We start from the raw sequence: 19,774 nt of genomic DNA on the forward strand, positions 1-19,774 counted from the left end.
TCAATGAGAATATTTCATTCATTCAGATCTAGGATGTGTTATTCGAGTGTTCCCTTTATTTTTTTGAGCAGTAAACCATCCATGTTTATAAAACAGACAGACGAGACTTGTAGCAAATAAAATCAAAACCAAAGAAATCAACTGCGGTGTAACATCATCATATGGAACAGCACATGAGAGAGCACAACATTTTTCTACAGGTGGTTCACATTAAACCAACGACTAAGAACACAAGAACTGAGACCAGAAGGAATAAAATAAATCAGAATGAGAGTAGAGACGAAGCCGTGAGTGTATTTTTGCAAGAGCATCGGTCCAATGCCTCTGCTTTTCCTGATTTAGATATAGAAAATATTTTAGCATTGTGTTGATATCAATGGCAGACATCTAGATAGAGCTAAAGGAGCATGTAAAGGCCTTGAGTCACCAGGAAACACAGCAGAATATCATCTGCATAACTGTGGAGATTTTCACCATGCCGCCTTATAATTTTCCCAAAGCATCTAAAAGAACAACAAACTAAAACTGAGCCATGTGGAACACCACAGTTTACCTCATAACTAAAAGGTTTGAAACCTTTGATGCTAACCGGGGTCGGTTCGTAACCGTCTACCTCCTGGTACCGAACAGCCCACAATGTCAAACGCAGCGCTAAGATTGAGCAGGACAATCTTTCGGTAATTCACCGTGAAAAACGTATGCCCAGAGGTTAGACTGCTTACGCGAAACAAACAACACTAGAAGTGACAGGAGTAGCCACAAAGGGGACAGAGAGAAGGAGGCGACTGGGCCGTTGTAAGTACACCCAATCAGTCTTGAAGGGACATCAATTTAAGAACCTATTGTCTTCACTTATCAACAGAAATTGCCAATATGGTTCAGTGTTTCAGAAAATCATGGAAGGATTTGGTTTGGGTTTGTGTGTATACATGTGTGTGTGTGTTAGGGTCTGTGCTGTCTGATAAGCCTCACAAACTGAGCATTTGAAAGCAATATGTTGAGCTTGTGTGTCTTCCGATTAAAAATTTACTTGCATGTCTGCACCACAAGTCATGTACAGCGACGACGTCTGAATGCGTGTCCTTTATAATTGCTGATGTGCGATAAGTGTAGGCTAAATTTTATGGCCAGAGTCCTCTTCTGCTGACAGAATTACAGCTGAACTGGATTAGCATATTCACTCTCAGTTGTGTGTGTGTGTGTGTGTGTGTGTGTGTGTATCAGGTCAGCTGAGTTTGTGGCATCTCTCAACCAAGTGACGACGCATCACTAATAACAGCATGCGTTTATGGCTTGTGAAATGAAATGTCATGCACTGAGGGCTACATGTGAAACCACCAAGCTATATTTACTCCTCTGTTGACTCATCTTTGGTGTAATACGGATTATACATCACAAGTTGAGCATGAATTCAGGCTGTGTGTTCCAGCTGGGAGCTGGTGACGGCAGTCGAGGTAGCTGCTGTTAAGACCACAGTGCTCCCTGCGCGCCCTGCAGCAGCATGCTGCTCGCACAATTGTTCCCCACGTAACCTGACAGTGTGGAGATCAACAAAGGCAGCTTGGTTTTGTTTCGTTATCGGCGCCTCTCCTGCGTGTGTGAATCTGCATATTTTCCCCTTTAAACATCAAGCGCCTTGATGCTTCTTATAATCTGCGTCAACAAATATTTTTCAAGATAGATTACCGGTGTCCCTACTGTTGGCGAACCCATTATCTATTCAATAAATGTAACCAAATTGTTACATTCACATGATTTTATTTATTTATTTTGAGCATTGAGAGGAACATTTTATTATATAATCTACTGCTGTTAATTTGGAGCATAAATATGACAAATCTCTCTTTGCCATTCCTCAAAATGAGACGGACAAGAACACATGCCGTTCAAGTTAGGCTCATGTTTTCTTAATTTCCACAGGTCAGGAAATGGCAACAAGAAGTAAAATAAAAATGATACATTAACAGACAGAGGAATATATAAAACATTTAAGGCAACTGGATGGTGAGGGAGCCATTTGTGTCTAAAAAGTAAAGGTGTAGCGTTGGCTAAACAATACTAGGACCTGATTTCACCGCGCAATACGAGACGTTTACATCAGCGTCAACAGAGCAGTGGCAGGAATGAGCCAATCGACCCACCATGGTCTGGAAGGTGGAGTGCAGCTGCGTTAAGAACGGAGGCTTCCCGGTCAGAGCCAACACCCTCTTCTCCACCATGGTGCACTCGACGTCGTCGTCCTGGATGACCACGTCCTTCTTCAGGATCTTTATTGCGTACAGTTCCTCCGTTCCTTTACGCTCCGCCAGCATCACCTAGAGAGGAAGAGGATAGAAACAAAGGCAGGGGTTGAAGAGACGGAATACTCAAACTATTTTCCACACACTTCAGGGTCCAGAGAGAAGAAATAAAAAAAATACATAAAAAATTGGAGGAAAGGGAGAAAGTGATCAGGGAGGCATGGAAAGAATCCACATAATGGATTGTTTGACTGTTTCCATTTTGGGGAAATATAAAGAGCTAAGTGACAAAAGAAGAAGAAAAAAAAAACATGATATTTTGAGATGTCACAGGTGGAAAAGAGAAACCACGGGGAAACCTTCTGACACACTGAGATGTTTATGAGCAGATTGTGCTGCAAAACTCCTTTATGAAAAGATAAATCCTGACAGTAACAAAATACGAGTCACAAAATCTAAATATTAGCTTGAATTGTGCATTATACTTCTTGAAAACACATTAAAAAAAAACCTGAATCAGTCTTCTTTGCCTCACTGCAAGTGTGATGGATTGAAATTTGGTTATTTACCATTCAGAGGTACATTTACTCTTTTTGAAGTTCAGAGGTTTTATGCTCTGCCCCCTGTTTGGGCTGAAGATGTTAATGTCTAGTCTGATTTGGCTGATGCAGTGGTCAGATTCAACCAGCAGGGGGAGTCTAGCGCACCGGAACTTCCTGCTTAGATAATAATAATAATCGTTGGAGCAGGAGCACCGTGTCCGGCTCTTTTATTAAAATATTCCCCTTCTCCAGGTATGAGTATATATAAACACACCTGTAGGATGTAAACAAGTTTATTAACTTTCAGAAAGCTTGTGAGTTTTTTTTATTTTTTTTACTCTCCGAATGTTAAACTCCGTTGTTAGTTAACATGCTGTTTGTAAGCTAACTTGGATAATAATAATCGCTGGAGCAGAAGTACCGTGTCCGGCTCTTTTATTAAAATATTCCCATTCTTCGGGCCGATTACACATGTGCTTAAATTAATATAAAGGATCTACTCAGGTGAAATGTGTCAAAGTGTCCAAACCAAAGGCAGAACGTCTCCATCTCAGATGTTTGTTTTGTCAATCTGAAATTAACGATTGAGACATTTTACCATACCTTGGGCACTTTAAAGGTTTCATTCTGTCAGGTGTCAGTATTTCCTGCACGGGGTTTGGTCTGAGAGAATAAAATTTGGTTTACATGAGCTGCAGCAACCTGAAAGTCACCAAGATTTAGTGCTTCTCTAAGATCTCTCCATGGGGATTTTCTTTGCCCTTCAGAACATCTGGGAAGGACACTAAGAAGAAAAGAAACATCACACAGAAAAAAATGAGAACAAGAATAAAAGGATTTTGTAACTTTTTTTTTTTTTACCCAGAAACTTCAGTAAGATCAGTTTTAGAGGTGAGCCGAGATCAAGGACGATTGAAGTATGAAAAAAGTGGGATTAGAAAGAAAGAAGTAGGTCAGCAAAATGTGGCGTGACCCGAATGTGAAGAAACGAGAGAATAAAAGGAATAGTTGCTCCTGTTTTAAATGATACAGACCAGGAACACCTGAGTAAGATCATGACTGGGAAACCAGTCAGTCAAAGAAGCTTTGTAATCAAATCTTCACTTTGTCCAAGGCTGGACAGTTCCCGCTGCGCCTACACGTCTTCATGTACACACAGAGGTGGTGATTGTTTAAACTGTGTTTTCTATAGACAAAAGTTAATTTTAAAATGAAGGATTTTTTAAACTAAATGTCATGGGCCCTACTTAACCTATGCCTATTATCAGTTTCTAGGCTTAAGACACTTAAAACACTGGGATTTGGACATTTATCTTTCGTGGTTCTGACTCCATCAAACTTTAAACGTGTGGTTAAAAAAAAAGAAAGGTAATGACTCGGACGATGTGGTTCATGATTTGGTTTATCTAAGTTTCAAATGCTCTCCCTTTAAATTGTGATGTTCTTATTTTTATTTTTTTATTTTTTGCTCTTGCGTAAGATTTACATTTTCAGAAAAAACTAATTTTGGGTTTCAAATTAAAAAGTGTAACAAATCAACATAACTTGTTGATCTGCTTTTGAGTATTTACTGTAAAAAATTAACTGTGATGTATCAGGTTCTTTTCTAATTTTTCTAATCCTGCATATAGCCTCAAACAACAAACATTGATCAAATTATTTCATTTCTAAATACAACCAAAATTCTGACTTGTTTTTTGCAGATTGCCTTATTATTATTTTTTTTAATGCAGCATGTAATTAAGAGGTTAATGCGCATTTTTCAAATTGAACAGCTGAAAATTAGCATCTTAGGTGCCTGTGCTTTATACATATTCAAGTATGATAATGTAGTGAGATTATTGGGACCAGTATTCTACTTGAAGTGCGGCACAAATGGATCCGCTGTGTGTAAAGATGTGCCAGTGTGTGTATTTGTAATTCTGCACAGAAGGCTGACACAGACTAAAACATTTCAACATTGAAATTATTGGAGACCAATAGCAAGAAATGTGTCTGCATGTGTGTGTGTTTGTGTGCATGAACTCGCCGTATGGCGCAGTGTGACTATATGTAAAAAAAAAAAGAAAAAAGAACGCTTTAAAAATGAAACGGCGACACCGAAGGACACCATCTGGCCCAAAGTTCATTCGCAGAACTGCAAGGAAGCGCTCAGAGTGAGAGAACAAATGATGATGGGGAAACTGGAGAAGCATATCAGAAATAAAAACACTTCAACAAGCTAAACACGCGAAGCACAGAGCAACAAACCGGACCGAGTCGAATGCAGAAGTGCGTTTCTCAAGGTGAATCCGGCTCCAAAGTCTTGAGAGAGTAGTGTGGACTGTGGCGTGTGCAAGCGGTTCATTCATGAAAAGTTATTCGGGGTCAATTGCCAAGCAGCCCAGAGGATATTAGCCGACGTGTGACGTAAACAACGCCGAACGCTGCCTGTTTTCTCCTATGACCTTGGAGAGCGACTCTATCAAGGCGAAATTAACTAACCAACACTCCGACAGGCACTGGATGAAACCGCAAGGCCTTTGCCATCGTTATTATAATATATGCAGCAACATTTCTATCCACTGAGCTGCATATAATTAAGAAAAAAAAAAACTGAGGTGAAAACAGGCCCTTTTCAGGAGCAAAATAATGCAGCAGCTTTAGAAAAATACTAATTTAGATGCTTAGAGGCAACCCGGTGATGTATTATTTACCTGTTTATTTATTTGCTGACGGCCACTTCCAGCAAGCCAAGAGGCAATAGCTCAAATAATTTCAAACTGTTCAAACTGGCTTCTTAAATCCGACTAGGAGCTCGCCGTAATCCGGTGATCTACAGAGTCATCCAAAAAAATCATCTCGTTCTTCACAACGGTCAAGCAGGACGTCAGTATCAATAGCTTTGTGACGGTGGAACATCCTGGATGTTCAGCTGGCAGATCTGAAGCGACTGAGTGATTCCGTCACGTCAACATGGACCAAAATCTCTCAGGAATGTTTTGACACCTTGTTATGTCACGAATAATGAAGGTGATTCGGTGCAACGTGTGAAGCATTGAAAATGTGTCGCGTCAGCTTGCAAGAGATTGAAAAGCTTTCATTTAAATCAAATGACAATGATTGCCTAAACCAAACAAAAATGCAAATGAAGCCAAAAGTATCTGGCAACAGAAAAATATTAAACAAAAAGTCTGTAAATTATAGCACCAAACTGTCTAAAATACGCCTGATGATTTTGTAACTGTATGACTCTATCATGTTATTATCACTTTAATCTGCCTTGTTGCTTGAGATGCACTCTGACTTGACATAAAACAGACATTTTAAAGGAGCAAATCACAGTTTTCATCCTCTTTTCCAGTTTGTTTCCCTGCATTTTTTCCTACCGATTCAAACAAACAAAGAAATGCAGACTCGTCTCTTTGGCATTTGCAGCCTTTCCCTCACCGTTTGACACTCACAGGGCAGACAGCAAATTGTGGTCAGTGACCTTAGATGAAAAGAAAGCAAGGTAGGAAGCCATTAGTCCTTTATCACACCAGGTGCTAAAAAAGTTCAGCTGCTGCAGTGTTGTTCTCCAGCACAGCACCCTTGCCAGACTAATGTGAATTGCCATGGCAGCATGAAACCTTGTAAGAAGAAAACTCTGACCTTATGTGTTCACCTCATCCTCTCAGTGTAATGTCTAATCTAGCAAAATGGCAAACGTGTGACTGAAACTATATTGAGGGCTGGTTTGTGAGAACGCAGTGAAAAAGACTTTTAAATGGCTGCATGTATAGGAACAGCAGACATACAAGCAAGATGGAAACTAATTTTTTATGTAATTTGCTGACAAAAAAAAATCCACGAGGCTTTTTGCCTTTAATTCAGTGCTTCATTTAATCTATGCGATTGTGTGCTGCTTAATTGTCGTACTGTGTTACGATGACGTTTATCCCCGTCAAGAGAGGAAGATGGAAATGAAAACAAAAACATATTTCCAAAAATACTTTAGTTTTCCACAAGACGTTTAAAATGCTCCTATCAAACAGATGCATGTCCTGAATCACTATGCGCAAATTCAGGTAGAGATAAAAAGATGTCAAATATGAACCTGCATGGATTTTCCAACACTATTCCTCTTCAAAGATTCTGTATAATTCATAGCAAATCTCTGTAAACCAGTGAGCCTTCCTGCTGCAAAAGGAAAGCCTGCATTGCTCGACTTTAATGTTTTCTTCTCAGACATCACCTTTACTTATATCCTCCGTGTTTGCATAAAACACATCTGAGACGTTTGGCATTTATTTTCCTCTGTCTCAATAGTAAAAAGAAAAAAAGAAAATCAAAGAAGAAGCTAACAGGTAGTCTGCAGCAGACTGTCTACTGTCAGTGGGCTGACAAATACATGCATTTCTATATTGGAATAATCTGTTAATATGTGTGTATTTTATTACTAAAGCAGGTAACACTTTTTTTGGTTCTACGCTTAAACTTCAAACAGAACAACACTCATCTGGCCACGTAAAAAAAACAAAGCACAAAATCGTAAAAACAGCTCTGAGGGTTTCATCCTCCGCCTCCCACACAGACGCTGGAGAAACCCTTAAAGTGCGCAGCGTCACAGGAGCGTCCGCTTCTGCATTTGGCGAATTCGTTCCCGGTAGAGAAAGACGCCTGCGTTCGGGAATGTGCTTTTTTTAAATTTTTTATTCTTATTTATGTGCTTAAGCATGTGAGTCAGGTACTCCGCTAATGACGACTCCAATAATGAATGAGGCTCTCCGCGGTGACACATCAGTGTAGCTTTAAATCCCTGTTACCATGGAAACAGGCAGTTGCTGTACAGGTCTGACACAGACAATGGTCTCCCCCCCCCTTCTCTCTCTCTCTCTGTCGTGCTCTTTATGTCACTTTCAGTCTTTCTCCACCCCACTGCTCCGTTCATCTTTGGCTCCCAAAATCTTCCTTTCTTTCTTTCTCTCACATTGCATCCTCCTATTTTCCCCATTTTTTTTGTCTCCCAAATTTCCATTCATTCTTTCTCAGCACCACTCCCCTCTCTCTCTCTCTCTCCCTCTCTCCGAGGACCCCTCACACCTACCTATCTTGCCGACTCGCTTTTCATTCATCCTGACGTTTTTACCTCTCTCTCTCAATTCATTCATGTCAGCCTTGTCACCACGGATCTCATCGCCGTCTCCCTCTCCTTTCATCACTTTCACCACTTGCCATGTCCTCCTCTGTGCCTCCTTCCCTTCATCCATTTCTATCTACCTGTGCTTACTCTTTCTTTTTTTCTGTCTACATTTTTCATCCTCTCATCTCTTGTTTGAGCTCAGTCCAAGTCACTACGCCACACCGTTAAAATAGTGGTTTTGCATATGCACGATGGCTGCCTTGCGTATGCTATATCCTTCAGGAACTCAGTAGCTGAAACCAATGCCTTTCTATCATTGCAGCATTTTATTTTATTTTAAAACTGCGTGAAAACAAAAGAATGCATGAACCACAGCACACAGCAGACAGGTAGTCAGGAGTCGAACAGTCGTTTAAGGGACAAAGACAAGGTAAACGCACAAAGACACGTCGTTCTCACCTTGCCAAAGCTGCCCTTGCCCAGCACCATCAGGAAGTTAAAGTCGGACAGCCGTATGCGATCTTGGTTGCCGTTGGAGTCGAACCGGGAGGCTGCGTTTGCCGACTTCCCCTCCGTGTTTTTGCCCACTGCGATTTTAGCCCTCTAGACGGACAAGAAAGACAGAAATACATAGAGAAACTGCACATATAATAAAGGGGAAGAAAAATAGGAATATTCTATTCTTTTGTTTCCCACAACGTGTGTTTCAGTTTTTCCTGAATGTGTGTGTTTGTAATTTTTATGGTTTTCCGTTTCTCAACAGATTAAAAAGTTCAGTTTTTTCACAAACACGTCGACACTCACAAGAGGATTTATTTTAAAAGCGCTTGCTTTTGTCGGAGGGTTTTATTGCACTCTGAAATGACAAAGATTACAAATGGAGAAATGGCTTGACAATACACTTGCGTTCATAATACATTAGACAAACCTCCACTCAAACCCTTCAGAATTTAAGAAGCTAATTAAGTCTTCCAGTCCAGCATCTTTTGATTATCCAGTGACGTAAAAGGAACTGGAGTGACGATGCAGATGAATTGACCTGAAGTGTGAAAGTCCCGGGTTTGACTTCTACTTACAAAGTTAATACAGAAAGTCTAACGGTTCAAATTTTGTCTTTAAAACATCTGAAACGTAAAACGCCCTTCATCACCTCCTTTCACTCAAACTCACTTAACCAAAGTTCATTTCTCCTCCCAGCTGATTCAAGCAGGCTAGCTTCTTTAAGATGGGTTAAGATTGTGAAGCTAAACCAGTCAATAAAGTCTTAATACATGAAAGCAAAATTAGTTTACAAAAATATGGAATAAAGCCTGGATTAGAACCACTTGAGGTTCTAATCCGAGCGGTTCAAACATTTTCAACACTCACAGAAATATAATATAACATTAACATTTCTTTATATAGTGTTTGACTGGAACCTTTTATGAATTAGCTCTCATTATGCCGAATCCGTGTGCATAAACCTTTATTAGTGTGTGGCTGTGGTTACATGGGAACATGCATCAGATCATGACGCGACCTTTCAAACTCTCCGTCTTTGTCTGTGTCTTTCCTTTCCTCCTGGGAGCTCCCCCCCCCACTCCCAAGAGCTATCACAAGCTCTAAATAAACAGACATTAATTTGTTTATTAATGTGTGCCGCCAATCCCAGCCACCCAGAACCGCAACCTTAAGGAGAAGCAGACAACAATAGATAATGGGTAAGAAACGCACAAGACAGTCTAGAACCAGAGGACGAAAAACAAACAACAGGAGGAAAGGAAAAAGTAACACGAGGACAATAAAGGGGAACAATTCAAATAGGCAACCCACGTTTAAGGAGTGTTATTATGTTGTATTTTTCCCCAGTGCAGTTATTGCAAACTGCAACTTAACACACTTTCAGAAGAAGACTCCTGTTTGCAGCTTGCAGTCAGTGTGACAAACGGAGAAAAGAAGAAGGAAGGAGGAAGAAAAAGGGAAAATCACGGAGTGGGGTGATCCTCATCGCTGCCAAATGTGTTAATGAATGGACCTACTGGTCAGGCCCCCCCGCCCCCGCAGTACCCACACACACACAAACACGTCTGGACCTGCCGTGTGCCAGACCGGATGGCGCTGCAAGTGTGCCTGCCAACTGCTAACAGCTCTCCCAGAGTGGCTCTCACTCAGACACACACACACGCACACACACACGCACACACACACGCACACACGCACATGCACGGAGAGTGGCCAAAGCAAACTACACACACACACATTCCCAAACACACAACGCATTTAAGCGCATGCAGGCAGGCAGGCAGGCACACACACACACACACGCCCACACACATACGCACGCGCGCACACACACACACACACACATATGTTTGTGTTGCTATCTTTGTGGGGACTTTCCATTGACTTCCATTCATTTCTACAGCCCAAACCTTGCCTTTACCCTTTTCTTAACCCTAACCATCACATACCTAACCCTAACCAAAACTCAATTCATACCTTAGCCCTAACTCTGACCCCTGACCCAAAAACAGGGTTTCCCCTCATGGGGACCAGGCTCCGGTCCCCACAAGGAGCAATTGGTCCCCCCAACGTAGTATATGTCAGGAAAATCGTCCCCACAAGGTATTACAAACAAACGCACACACACACACACGCACGCACACACACACGCACCTCAAATTTCTGCCGTAGCTCCTCGTTGCCCTCCTCTCCCTCTGGAGCCACGGGAACGTTGAAGTACTCGCCTTCTTCCTGAGAAAGGAGCTTAAACCTGAAATGAAGAGATATTCGCTGTTACATGATTGATGATTGACTTGCACACATAACCGGGGGGGGAATATTTATTTTCTATAGGACTACAAGGGAAACATTTTGCCCATAATAATAAGAACTTCTCTTGGCTGAAGCTCAAACCACACAGCTTCACCAATTTTTTAGAGAATTGATTTATTGTCACAGATTTCACCTTCAGCAACCTGGAATCAGATAAACACTCCCTGAGGCGACAGCCCACGTCTACTGTTGCTTCTTTAACAAAAATATATGAGAGCAAAATACGTTTACATTTCAATCAAAACCAAAACGCGGTTAGAAATGATTTTATGTGTCCCGGCTGCAAGTCGTCTGCAAAAGTGTTCATATCCTTCTGATGAATCCCCATTGTGTATTATGAGAAATGTTATGGTACAGAATGGCACCAAGTGGAGCATAATTGTAAATTAAAACAAAAGTGGTGCGTTTTTTCAGCTCCCCCAAGTCAAGACTTTGTAGATTCACTTTTTGCTACTTTTGCAGTTAAAAGTCTTCAAGGAGTTTGTCTCTACCAGCTTTGCACATTTAGAGAATGGTTATTTTTACCCCCCACCCCCACAAATCTTCCTCGATTTAAAGCCTAAACTCAGTGAGATCACACTCTCAGATTTGTCCCTGCTGAAGAACAGAATTCCCACAGCATGATGCTTCCACCACAAGGTTTCTTGGGGGGTTTAGGATAAAGAGCAATATGAGTTTTCACAACTTCCTCCCTGACCTGTTATGTTCCTGTTATTGCCTGATCACCAACGTTGTCCGACAAGCCTCTGTTTTATTTCTACAAGACCCCAGTTCCTATTTAAAGTGGCATCAATATGGAAACCATATATCCAATAACAGATCTTTTAGTCTCTCTCAGTCTGTCAGTAAGTGTGTGGAGCTGCACAGAGGTGGATTAGAGGAAAACCTGCATCTTAAAAGGCTCACTCCAAATATCAGGTGTACCGAGGCTCACCTCAAAAGTTGGCATCTCATTAAAAACCCTGACAGAGCAGTGTCAGCAAAAAAAAAAAAGAGGAAGATTTAGAGAGATAGTGATTGGGCTGCAGACACATAGGGAGGGAAGGTGGAGGGGGGGGGCGCGAGGGTGGAGGAGAGAAGAGATAAAGAAGCAGAGATAAAAAGACGGGGGAAGAGCTACTCTGGCACTAAATATAACCAGATTAGGAAGAAAAGCTAAAAAAAAAAAGAAAAAAGTTTTTTCTCCTATGCTACGGTAATGAACAAGGTCACCTTCACTCTCCCTCCTGCTGCTCTCTTGTGTTCGCCACCTCAAATGTTCCCACACCCCCACTCCATTCATCTCCGTGTCTTACCAGCCATCCACCCCTTGCTTTTGGAGCTCTGAGATGCCGAAGGACAGCGATCCCATGAAGTCGTTGCGGCTGGTCAAGTCCCAGTCCCACACCTCCACTGACAGGCGGCGGTCCTTGTCGTACTCCTTCAGGTGGCTGGAGGAGACACAGGGTTTTGTGAGTGGCGACATTCTCCGAGATACACACCTCTACTTTGTGACATTACATCATCTTAAAGTACAAAATGAAATTAAATCCACTGCTCGTTGTTTATAGCAGCTAGCATGACAATAGTGCAAGCATTAATTGGCAAAGCTTTCAATTAGGAGGTATTTGAATCAGTAATTATTTCTGATAAAGAGTTATCAACTTAAATCCTAGTTGGCATTTATAGAAGTTTCTGGTGAACCAAAATCCAATATGCCTAAACAACACATTGCGTTTTTGTGGAGAACCCAAGAACAGACTTGTAACACGTAAAACAAGATCTCACAAAACAACAGGTGACATGAAAGGAGTCCACCGAAAGGAACTGAAAGGTTTACATACTGAAACTCCTTCCAGTATTAATTACTGCTCATTGGTAATTACCGGTATATTAAGCGGCTGCATCTGATCGACTAAATGTGAAACGACCTTAAGAAAACAGGAAATAAAGCAGAAATGGCTGAGAACCAGCGCTCACAAGGGGTAAAAAGAAAAAACCACAAAACAACTTTTTTTTTTGTCTTTACAAACTAGTTTACTAAAGCGCAATGCTCTCTTATTTCTTATTTTGGTGGCTTGAAAGATGCACAAAGTTCCTCTAAGCCTGAACATCTGCACTGAAATGCCTGGAGTTATCAGTCTCAGTCTTCTCCTGAACTAATCATCGTGAGGATTATCAAGGATGCAGCAGCAGCAAAACAACCCCAAAAGCAAAGTTTTACAAGATACAGGAAGCCAGATGTTGTCATCCGAGCGCCGGCGGTCACTCGAGCATGCGAAGAGCGACACAACGCAGCGGCCCGAAGGCAGTTCTTTGATTAAGACGAAGACATGATGTCAATGAGAAGCCGATAAACGCTCTTACAATTTGAAGGTCTCGTTCCATGTGGGGTTTAGGCAGCACTTTATAGTCTTGGTCTTCTGTTTGCTTTCGCTGCGTGGATCTGGGATCAACTTCAGCTTCACGTAGGGGTCTGACAGCCCGTTGGGGTCCATAGGAATCAGATTCCTGGCCTCTTTAACTGAAGAAAGCAAAGAAAATATAAAAAAAAAATAGCAGGTCAAATTTAGCAATAATTTAACTTTTTCAATTCTAGCTGACAATTGTCCCTCTTGTGGTGGTCCAGGGTTACAGCATCTAAAGGTCCTGAAACTATTAGCTTAAAAAGAAAGAAGGTCAAGTTGCCTATGCTAGCTGTTCGGATTGAAGTAGAAAACTGGGTAACACTTTATGTGAAGGGGTGTGCACTGTCAAAAACATGACATAACACCTGTCATGAACATGAAGAAGTCTTTATGAATGTCTATGACTGTTGTCATGAAGTGTCATTCGGTAAATAATGACACTTTTAATGCAAAGTTGCTCTAAAAGTTGCATTATAAGTCCATTAAAAATGCCAACTTTGCATTAAATTATCATAATTTACAAAATCATCGATTACCAGAACACTGCAAATACATATTAGTACATTTAATTTTTTGGTTCATTGAAATCCCTCTCCCACCCCCCAAAAAATAGCAGATTAAGGAAAGCGGTGTATGAAGAAACACAAACGGAAAAATTATTTATAATTTTTTTTTAAATGTGGTTCCTTCAAAAACCTACACAAGTTACTTAACAGGTCTTATGTGTTTAGCTTCAATGAAATGTCTTTAGTCATTCACTAAATTTTAAATTAATTAAAAGAAACTTCTACTAATAAACAAGTGCAGCTAAAACGTGCAGATTTTATTTCACCAAATTTAAATGCTTTTTCATATTTACCGGTTAAAGAACTGTTTATTTTTTTACACTGTGATCTGGTGAGGAGTTGGCTGCTTTTATCTGACCTGGCCATCGTCTTCCTACGCAATTCCGCTTGATTCTCATCTCTCTTCCCTCCTTTCTCTGGGATTTCTCCCATCGAGCTGAATTTCTCTGGTAGAATTTCAAATGGGCCAATCAGAGATCAGAAGGAGTCGTTGTGAACAATTATGTTGATCGTCTATTTACTACTTTTTTTTACCACCAGGCTAGCTTTAATGACGTTTTTAGCATGATGAGAGAAATGACAATCTACCAACTACTGTAGATAGTTGCCATGCTTTTCCCCTCCCCCATATTTCAGTGAAAGAAAATGCTGTACTTGTCCCATAAAAATCTAAAGGTCTCCTAAGGTGGCGTGTAAGTTTCCTTTGAACCAAGATAGAAAGGAGAGCTTCCCAGGAGATCAGGAAAAATGCTGCCGCTAAAGCATTACTCTCCGCTAACCTCCAATAGGTTAACCGCAGCGAAGACCCCAGCATTAAACTCTCAGCAGAGCGGGGCAATAAATATTAGATGATGCCAGTTAAAGTGACCATCAAATAGCAGTGGAGGAGAGCTGTGAAGAGGGAAGAATACCAAATAGTCCCATAGGACACAGAGTAAACAGCAAAGATGTTGCTGTGAGTAAAAGAATGTATCTGCTGGAGCGTACATATCAATGGAAGAGCAGGTTACTCTACAGTGCCACCTTTGGTGCTTTATTTTACTAAATTACTAAACAGAAGTTCAATCTCACCCAATCTAATCGGGTTACTTCTTAAATCATACGGTTTGTTTCTGTTCACCCTGCTCTAACGTCATCAGGCGACATACAATCCGTTTGGAGAGGAACATATGCACACATTTCAACAGCTACTGAGATCTAAACTAGAAGGAAAAAAATCTTCACCTGTATTGAAATGCAACTAATCCGGCAGCTTCTTGTTCCGACAATAGCAGGCACATCAGTTTTTAAATAAAATGTGATATAGCATGATCTTTACACTTGGTACTTGGTTTGTTCATTTCAGCTGGAAGAGATGCTTGTTATTGCAGCCAGAGGACCGGCAACAAGTGATTCCCACAGCAACAGCACCACCAATAACATTGGAATAAATTACTTTAGGTGTTCCCAGTCAGGCGACGGATTAGCTACCACTCCTGCAACCAGACTCCTTCAGGCATGTTCCAGAAACCAAAGAAGTTGCCAGCACAATACTAAACCACGCAAGTTCTGTGCATGCGTAGAAGAGTTAAAGGTCAAACACGTTGTGATTTACGGTGTGCTCTTTGTCCGGTGTGAAGGGTTTGAAAAGTCTTGTGCGCTTTTAAACCAGTCTTTCAACAGTTGCGCTTGCTATTGATCACAATAACTCCTTTCCCATTGAAGGTTTGTTTACTAAACCATTCTCTTACAGGTGCGACACAAAGCATCTGAAAGATTTTGGTTCGATATCCTACGCTGCATTTTTTGCCATGCTGGAGTCTCTTTAAAAGAGAGGCCTCTCTGCTCCCATGAGCTTTGCATCACCGTGAACTTTGATCTACCTACGACAAGAGAAAAGGCTGTGAAGAATCTGATGCTTTACAACAGCAGCAACGGCTTCGTGAAATCCAAAATCAGAGTCAACACAAACTCGTCTCTCGGAGGAGCAGCCATATTTTGTTTACCAGATCCTGCTTTGTTAAACTTAAGGGAAGATGCTTGCACTTCCTGCTTCTTATTCACCACAGCTGAAATAAGGATGCTGCACACGGCTCCACACTGATCCCTGTCGGCAAAGAAATGGAACCGCTCCGGCCTCCGTCTTCTACCGTTAAAGAGTTATCACGAAAAACCAAAAGGACGTCGCAAGATAACTAGATGTTGAACAAAACCTTTAACAATGTCCGGATCATTTTTACCTGGACATTTACATACTGGAATTAGTTTGCCGTTCTGGTCTGCTAAGTGGATTTACTGCTGTCCTGGCAGTGTGTGTGTGGGTGTGTGTGTGTGATAAGTGCAATCTCTTATTTCCCACATTAACGAGCAGTTAATGACCCCGTGTTGGAGCGTGGGAACCAGAACCAAAGATGAGACTGAAACACACCGAGCAGCAGGGAAGGAGAATCCAGCATCTTGGTTCAAGCACCAAAATAATATTCATTTTTGATAACAATGAATAAGATTAATATTTACTGCCTAACCCTTACCCTGGAGACATGATGTTTAAGTCAAACTAATTTAAACGTTTAATTTAACTTATTTCTATTCCTCCTTTTCAGGTTTTCAACTCTTAAGTCAGCCATTTAGAGGTAATATTACTGTAAAGAAAATTCATAATTATATTGTGGTAATAGTAGTTATAAGGTACCGGTGAGAGAAAAACATGAGCATGCGGGTCTGTAAGCTTCTAAAATGGCAACTTAAACACTCAACATTTACAAAGTTAAAAATCTGGAGATTTTAAAGTAACACAACACATAGAAACAAGACGAATCAAAGAGTTAAACGTCAAAACATTCTGGGTTTCCCAGGTTGCAATTTACACACAATTTCAGTTCTGTCTGCCTTTGATGATTTGTGGTTGTCGGTTTTTAAGTACAATCAGTAATTTTCTCTTCTTAAACGCTAAAAGGTCCACTTCTTTTCAGAAAATAATGAACTAACACAGATTTGGTTTATGTCCGCATGTAGCCGTGGTGACGACACAGAAGGGTCCCAGTTAAGATTTTTTATTAGTAAGTTTATTATAATTTCTCACTGTTCAAATTATGCTGACTTCGAAGAACCTTTGTTATAGTCCTCTGCTGCCTCCTTCAGGTGAAAATAGCCACTACATGTAAAAATAAATTCTATGAAACCAACTCTACTTTTTATTTTGGGCTCCTTTTGCATATAAAAGACTAAAAGCAAAACAATTTTTTGTTCAAAGCTAAATTAAGTCAAGTACATGAAGGTAGTTTTGTTCTTTGACAACAGAGGGACACATTTCTGCAGGTTTATATTTTTCATAAGAAAATTGAGCACGCAAAGAGTATAAATACATAAATAAATTCATAAGTCATAATTTAAATTTTTGCCTGATTACCTGGTAAAAGTCAACTACAAAACTTATTTGATAGATATTACTTTGGTAAAAAGTAAAATATCCCTACTTGGTTGGAAAGCCCTTAGTTGATTTTGGCAAATTTCAGCCGGATTATTATCCACAACAGTAAACTGATTGTCCAGTTAATTATTCATTTGGTAATTTTTAAATGGTTCTTTGAAAGTTCCAGAACGTCCAACTGGTGTATTGTGAATATTTTTGCAGATTTAGTTTGGCAGAGTCTGAACAAGCAAATCGGGTCCAGAATTACTAAAAGTACATTTATACCATGTTCAGCATCACAAATATTTCCAAGTGTGCAAAAAGAAAGATTATATCTTAACTAAAGCTTAACCTTATTTTAAATTAGTATTATGTTAAAATTGCAAATAAATTTTAACAGGGATGCACATTATATCGGCACTAACACTGATATTGACTGATAGTCATTTTTTAATCATATTGCTTCGATGAATAAAACTGGACTAATATTTACAAGCGATATTTCTTCTCATCTTGGTTTCTGGAGGGGAAGTGGAGCAGGTTGGTCATGTATTTGTTTTGTTTTGTGAATTATTTTAATTTTCCCAAAACATTTTCTGAATGTCTCATATCCAATATTAAATCTAGAATCTTATTCAAGGAAATTAAAGCTGAGAGACTTTTAAATGGAGGGTGCAAGTTCAAGTCACGGTCTACTTCAAAAAACTATTTCGAAAAATATTCGAAAGAACGAGGGTTTGGGATCGTAGTTTTGCCGCAATGCCCGGTTGTGTTCAACCTTGTTCGACAGTCAGTGTATGCTACGTCAGTTTTGGATCAGGTGCCTTATGTGAGTAACAGGACAACGAACCCCAAACACGACCAAATACACTTTGAAAGCCCTCAAGCCTCACAAATAGCCCCGGCCTCAACCCCATAAAAAAAAAAAAAAACAGATCGAAGTCTACGGTTTCTGGAAAAAAAGAGTAACTAAAAATTCAGCCACAATTAAGACATAAGAAATTGATACCTACAAAAAAGCATCTGGTTTCTCTGTAGCTTTGAAATAAATCACTAAAAGGCCTAAATGATTTATTTTAACTGTGAGTTTCATGGCAAAATACCATGAACCAAAAAAGAAAAAGACCAATCCTTAAATCATGAACCAAGTATTCCCATCTTCATCTCTGCCATCCTTACAGCAGAGGGAGACAAACACCTGCATTCCCAACGCTTCCCAGTCGATGTGTTTGTGCTCTGCATCTGCATCTGCATCTGCATGTTTTCCTGAAATGCACTCACTGGTGACGGTGAGAACGTTAGTCTTGACCTCGGCGCTGATCTCGATGCGGCCTCTCCTCTCGGTGTGGTCCGTCCCGCACAGGTTGGGCACGTTGGGCACGCAGCGCTTGTGGATGTTCATCATGCAGTCTGAAAAGCACATCCAAGAATAAACAGTTTGTGTTTGGGGTATGTTTGAAGGATATTAATCCGCCATGCAAATAAAAGGAATTGGCAAGTATTTTCATGTAGATATGAGCAAAAATGATCATGTTTGAGAGGGTTGTGTGCAGTTTGGAGCGCATACGGTCGCATCTCATCCCCTGGTGGATGAGGCCGTAGAGCAGGGAGCCGCAGTGGTCGCAGAAGGTGGGGCTGGAGTAGGTGTGGATCTTGAATTTATGCTTTGCCCTCGGGTCCTGCAGAGAAACATTAAGAGAAACATTCAAAACTTGACAGGCATTAAAAAACTATCCTTTTCATCAGAGCAAACATTTCACGACACACAATTAAATAAGCGGGAACTCTGCAGAATCAAAGAGCAAATAAATGATCTTCCATCTCTTTCACCACAAGCCATTCATCTCAGACTTTCCACTGCTGTGAACATTTACAGGAAGTTTACATGGAGGGTAGGCGAATGCAGAGGGGAGTTGACTGTAATCTGATAACGACAGCTTTCCTCTGAATTGCTTTGTTTCTTATCAGCTTTGCGAGGCAACAGAAGCAGCCCGAGTGCGTACGCGCATGCAGGTGAGCGTGCGCGCAGTTCTGTTGACACAACTGTCTTTAATAGGAAGTCAGCCTTCCGTGAAGTTTGATAAAAGCGCACACACCGGTCCGCTGAACAGTTATGAACATGCATGCAGCCACTGGAATGACACAACAGGTGACTTGGCTCTTTTTTTTTTTTTTTTTTTTCAAACCCCGAACAGAGATTTAGACCTGTAAAATTTTAATGTCTCAAAGAGAGACGAAGTTAGGTTTTAGAGGGAAAATGCATTCAAGGCAAATGTCTGTTTGGTTTAATTTTGCATCCTAGATCAAAGATTAGTTCTTCCCAACTAATTTTAAGCAGCGGCGTCGTTTGCCATGAGCTAACAGGCCAAAAGCTGAACCGTTTCAGCTGCTGGCTGCTGCAGATGTTGGTGGTCACGTATTGTGCTGTAAGAAAAGCAATACTGAAGGCAGATTTTGATAGCATTCATAAAATTGTTGCCTGTCCTCTTCTGAAACTTAGCTAAGATTTTAGCTTTTGATCTGTTCAAGCTGAGACACTTGGAAACATTTTTTTTTGTTTCTGTTTTAGCTGCATGTCTCCACCATATCAGCATATTTGGAGACTTTTTGTAACTCAAGCTCAGTTAGATTGAGTGAAGAGCACCGATTTTCAAGTTTTCACAGATCTCAATCGAATTTAGGTATGAACTTTGACTGGGCCATTCTGACATGGATTCCCTGTCCTGTATG

General features: G+C 40.6%; 1 protein-coding gene across 2 annotated transcripts in view; it reads right to left on the reverse strand.

Annotated features, from left to right (window-relative positions):
- Positions 1-19,774, reverse strand: part of prkcbb (protein kinase C, beta b) — a 93,237-nt gene that overhangs the window by 29,679 nt on the left and 43,784 nt on the right. For both annotated transcript variants that reach the window (XM_007565756.2, XM_007565755.2), the window contains exons 4-10: positions 18,612-18,723; positions 18,326-18,454; positions 13,047-13,203; positions 11,996-12,130; positions 10,542-10,638; positions 8,346-8,489; positions 2,142-2,315 (exon numbers count right to left, since the gene is read on the reverse strand). In XM_007565756.2, the coding sequence (XP_007565818.1) occupies positions 2,142-2,315; positions 8,346-8,489; positions 10,542-10,638; positions 11,996-12,130; positions 13,047-13,203; positions 18,326-18,454; positions 18,612-18,723 (948 nt within the window). The remainder of the gene's footprint in view (positions 1-2,141; positions 2,316-8,345; positions 8,490-10,541; positions 10,639-11,995; positions 12,131-13,046; positions 13,204-18,325; positions 18,455-18,611; positions 18,724-19,774) is intronic.

Source organism: Poecilia formosa, unplaced genomic scaffold (assembly GCF_000485575.1).
Source record: "Poecilia formosa unplaced genomic scaffold, Poecilia_formosa-5.1.2 Scaffold182, whole genome shotgun sequence".
NCBI lineage: Eukaryota > Metazoa > Chordata > Actinopteri > Cyprinodontiformes > Poeciliidae > Poecilia > Poecilia formosa.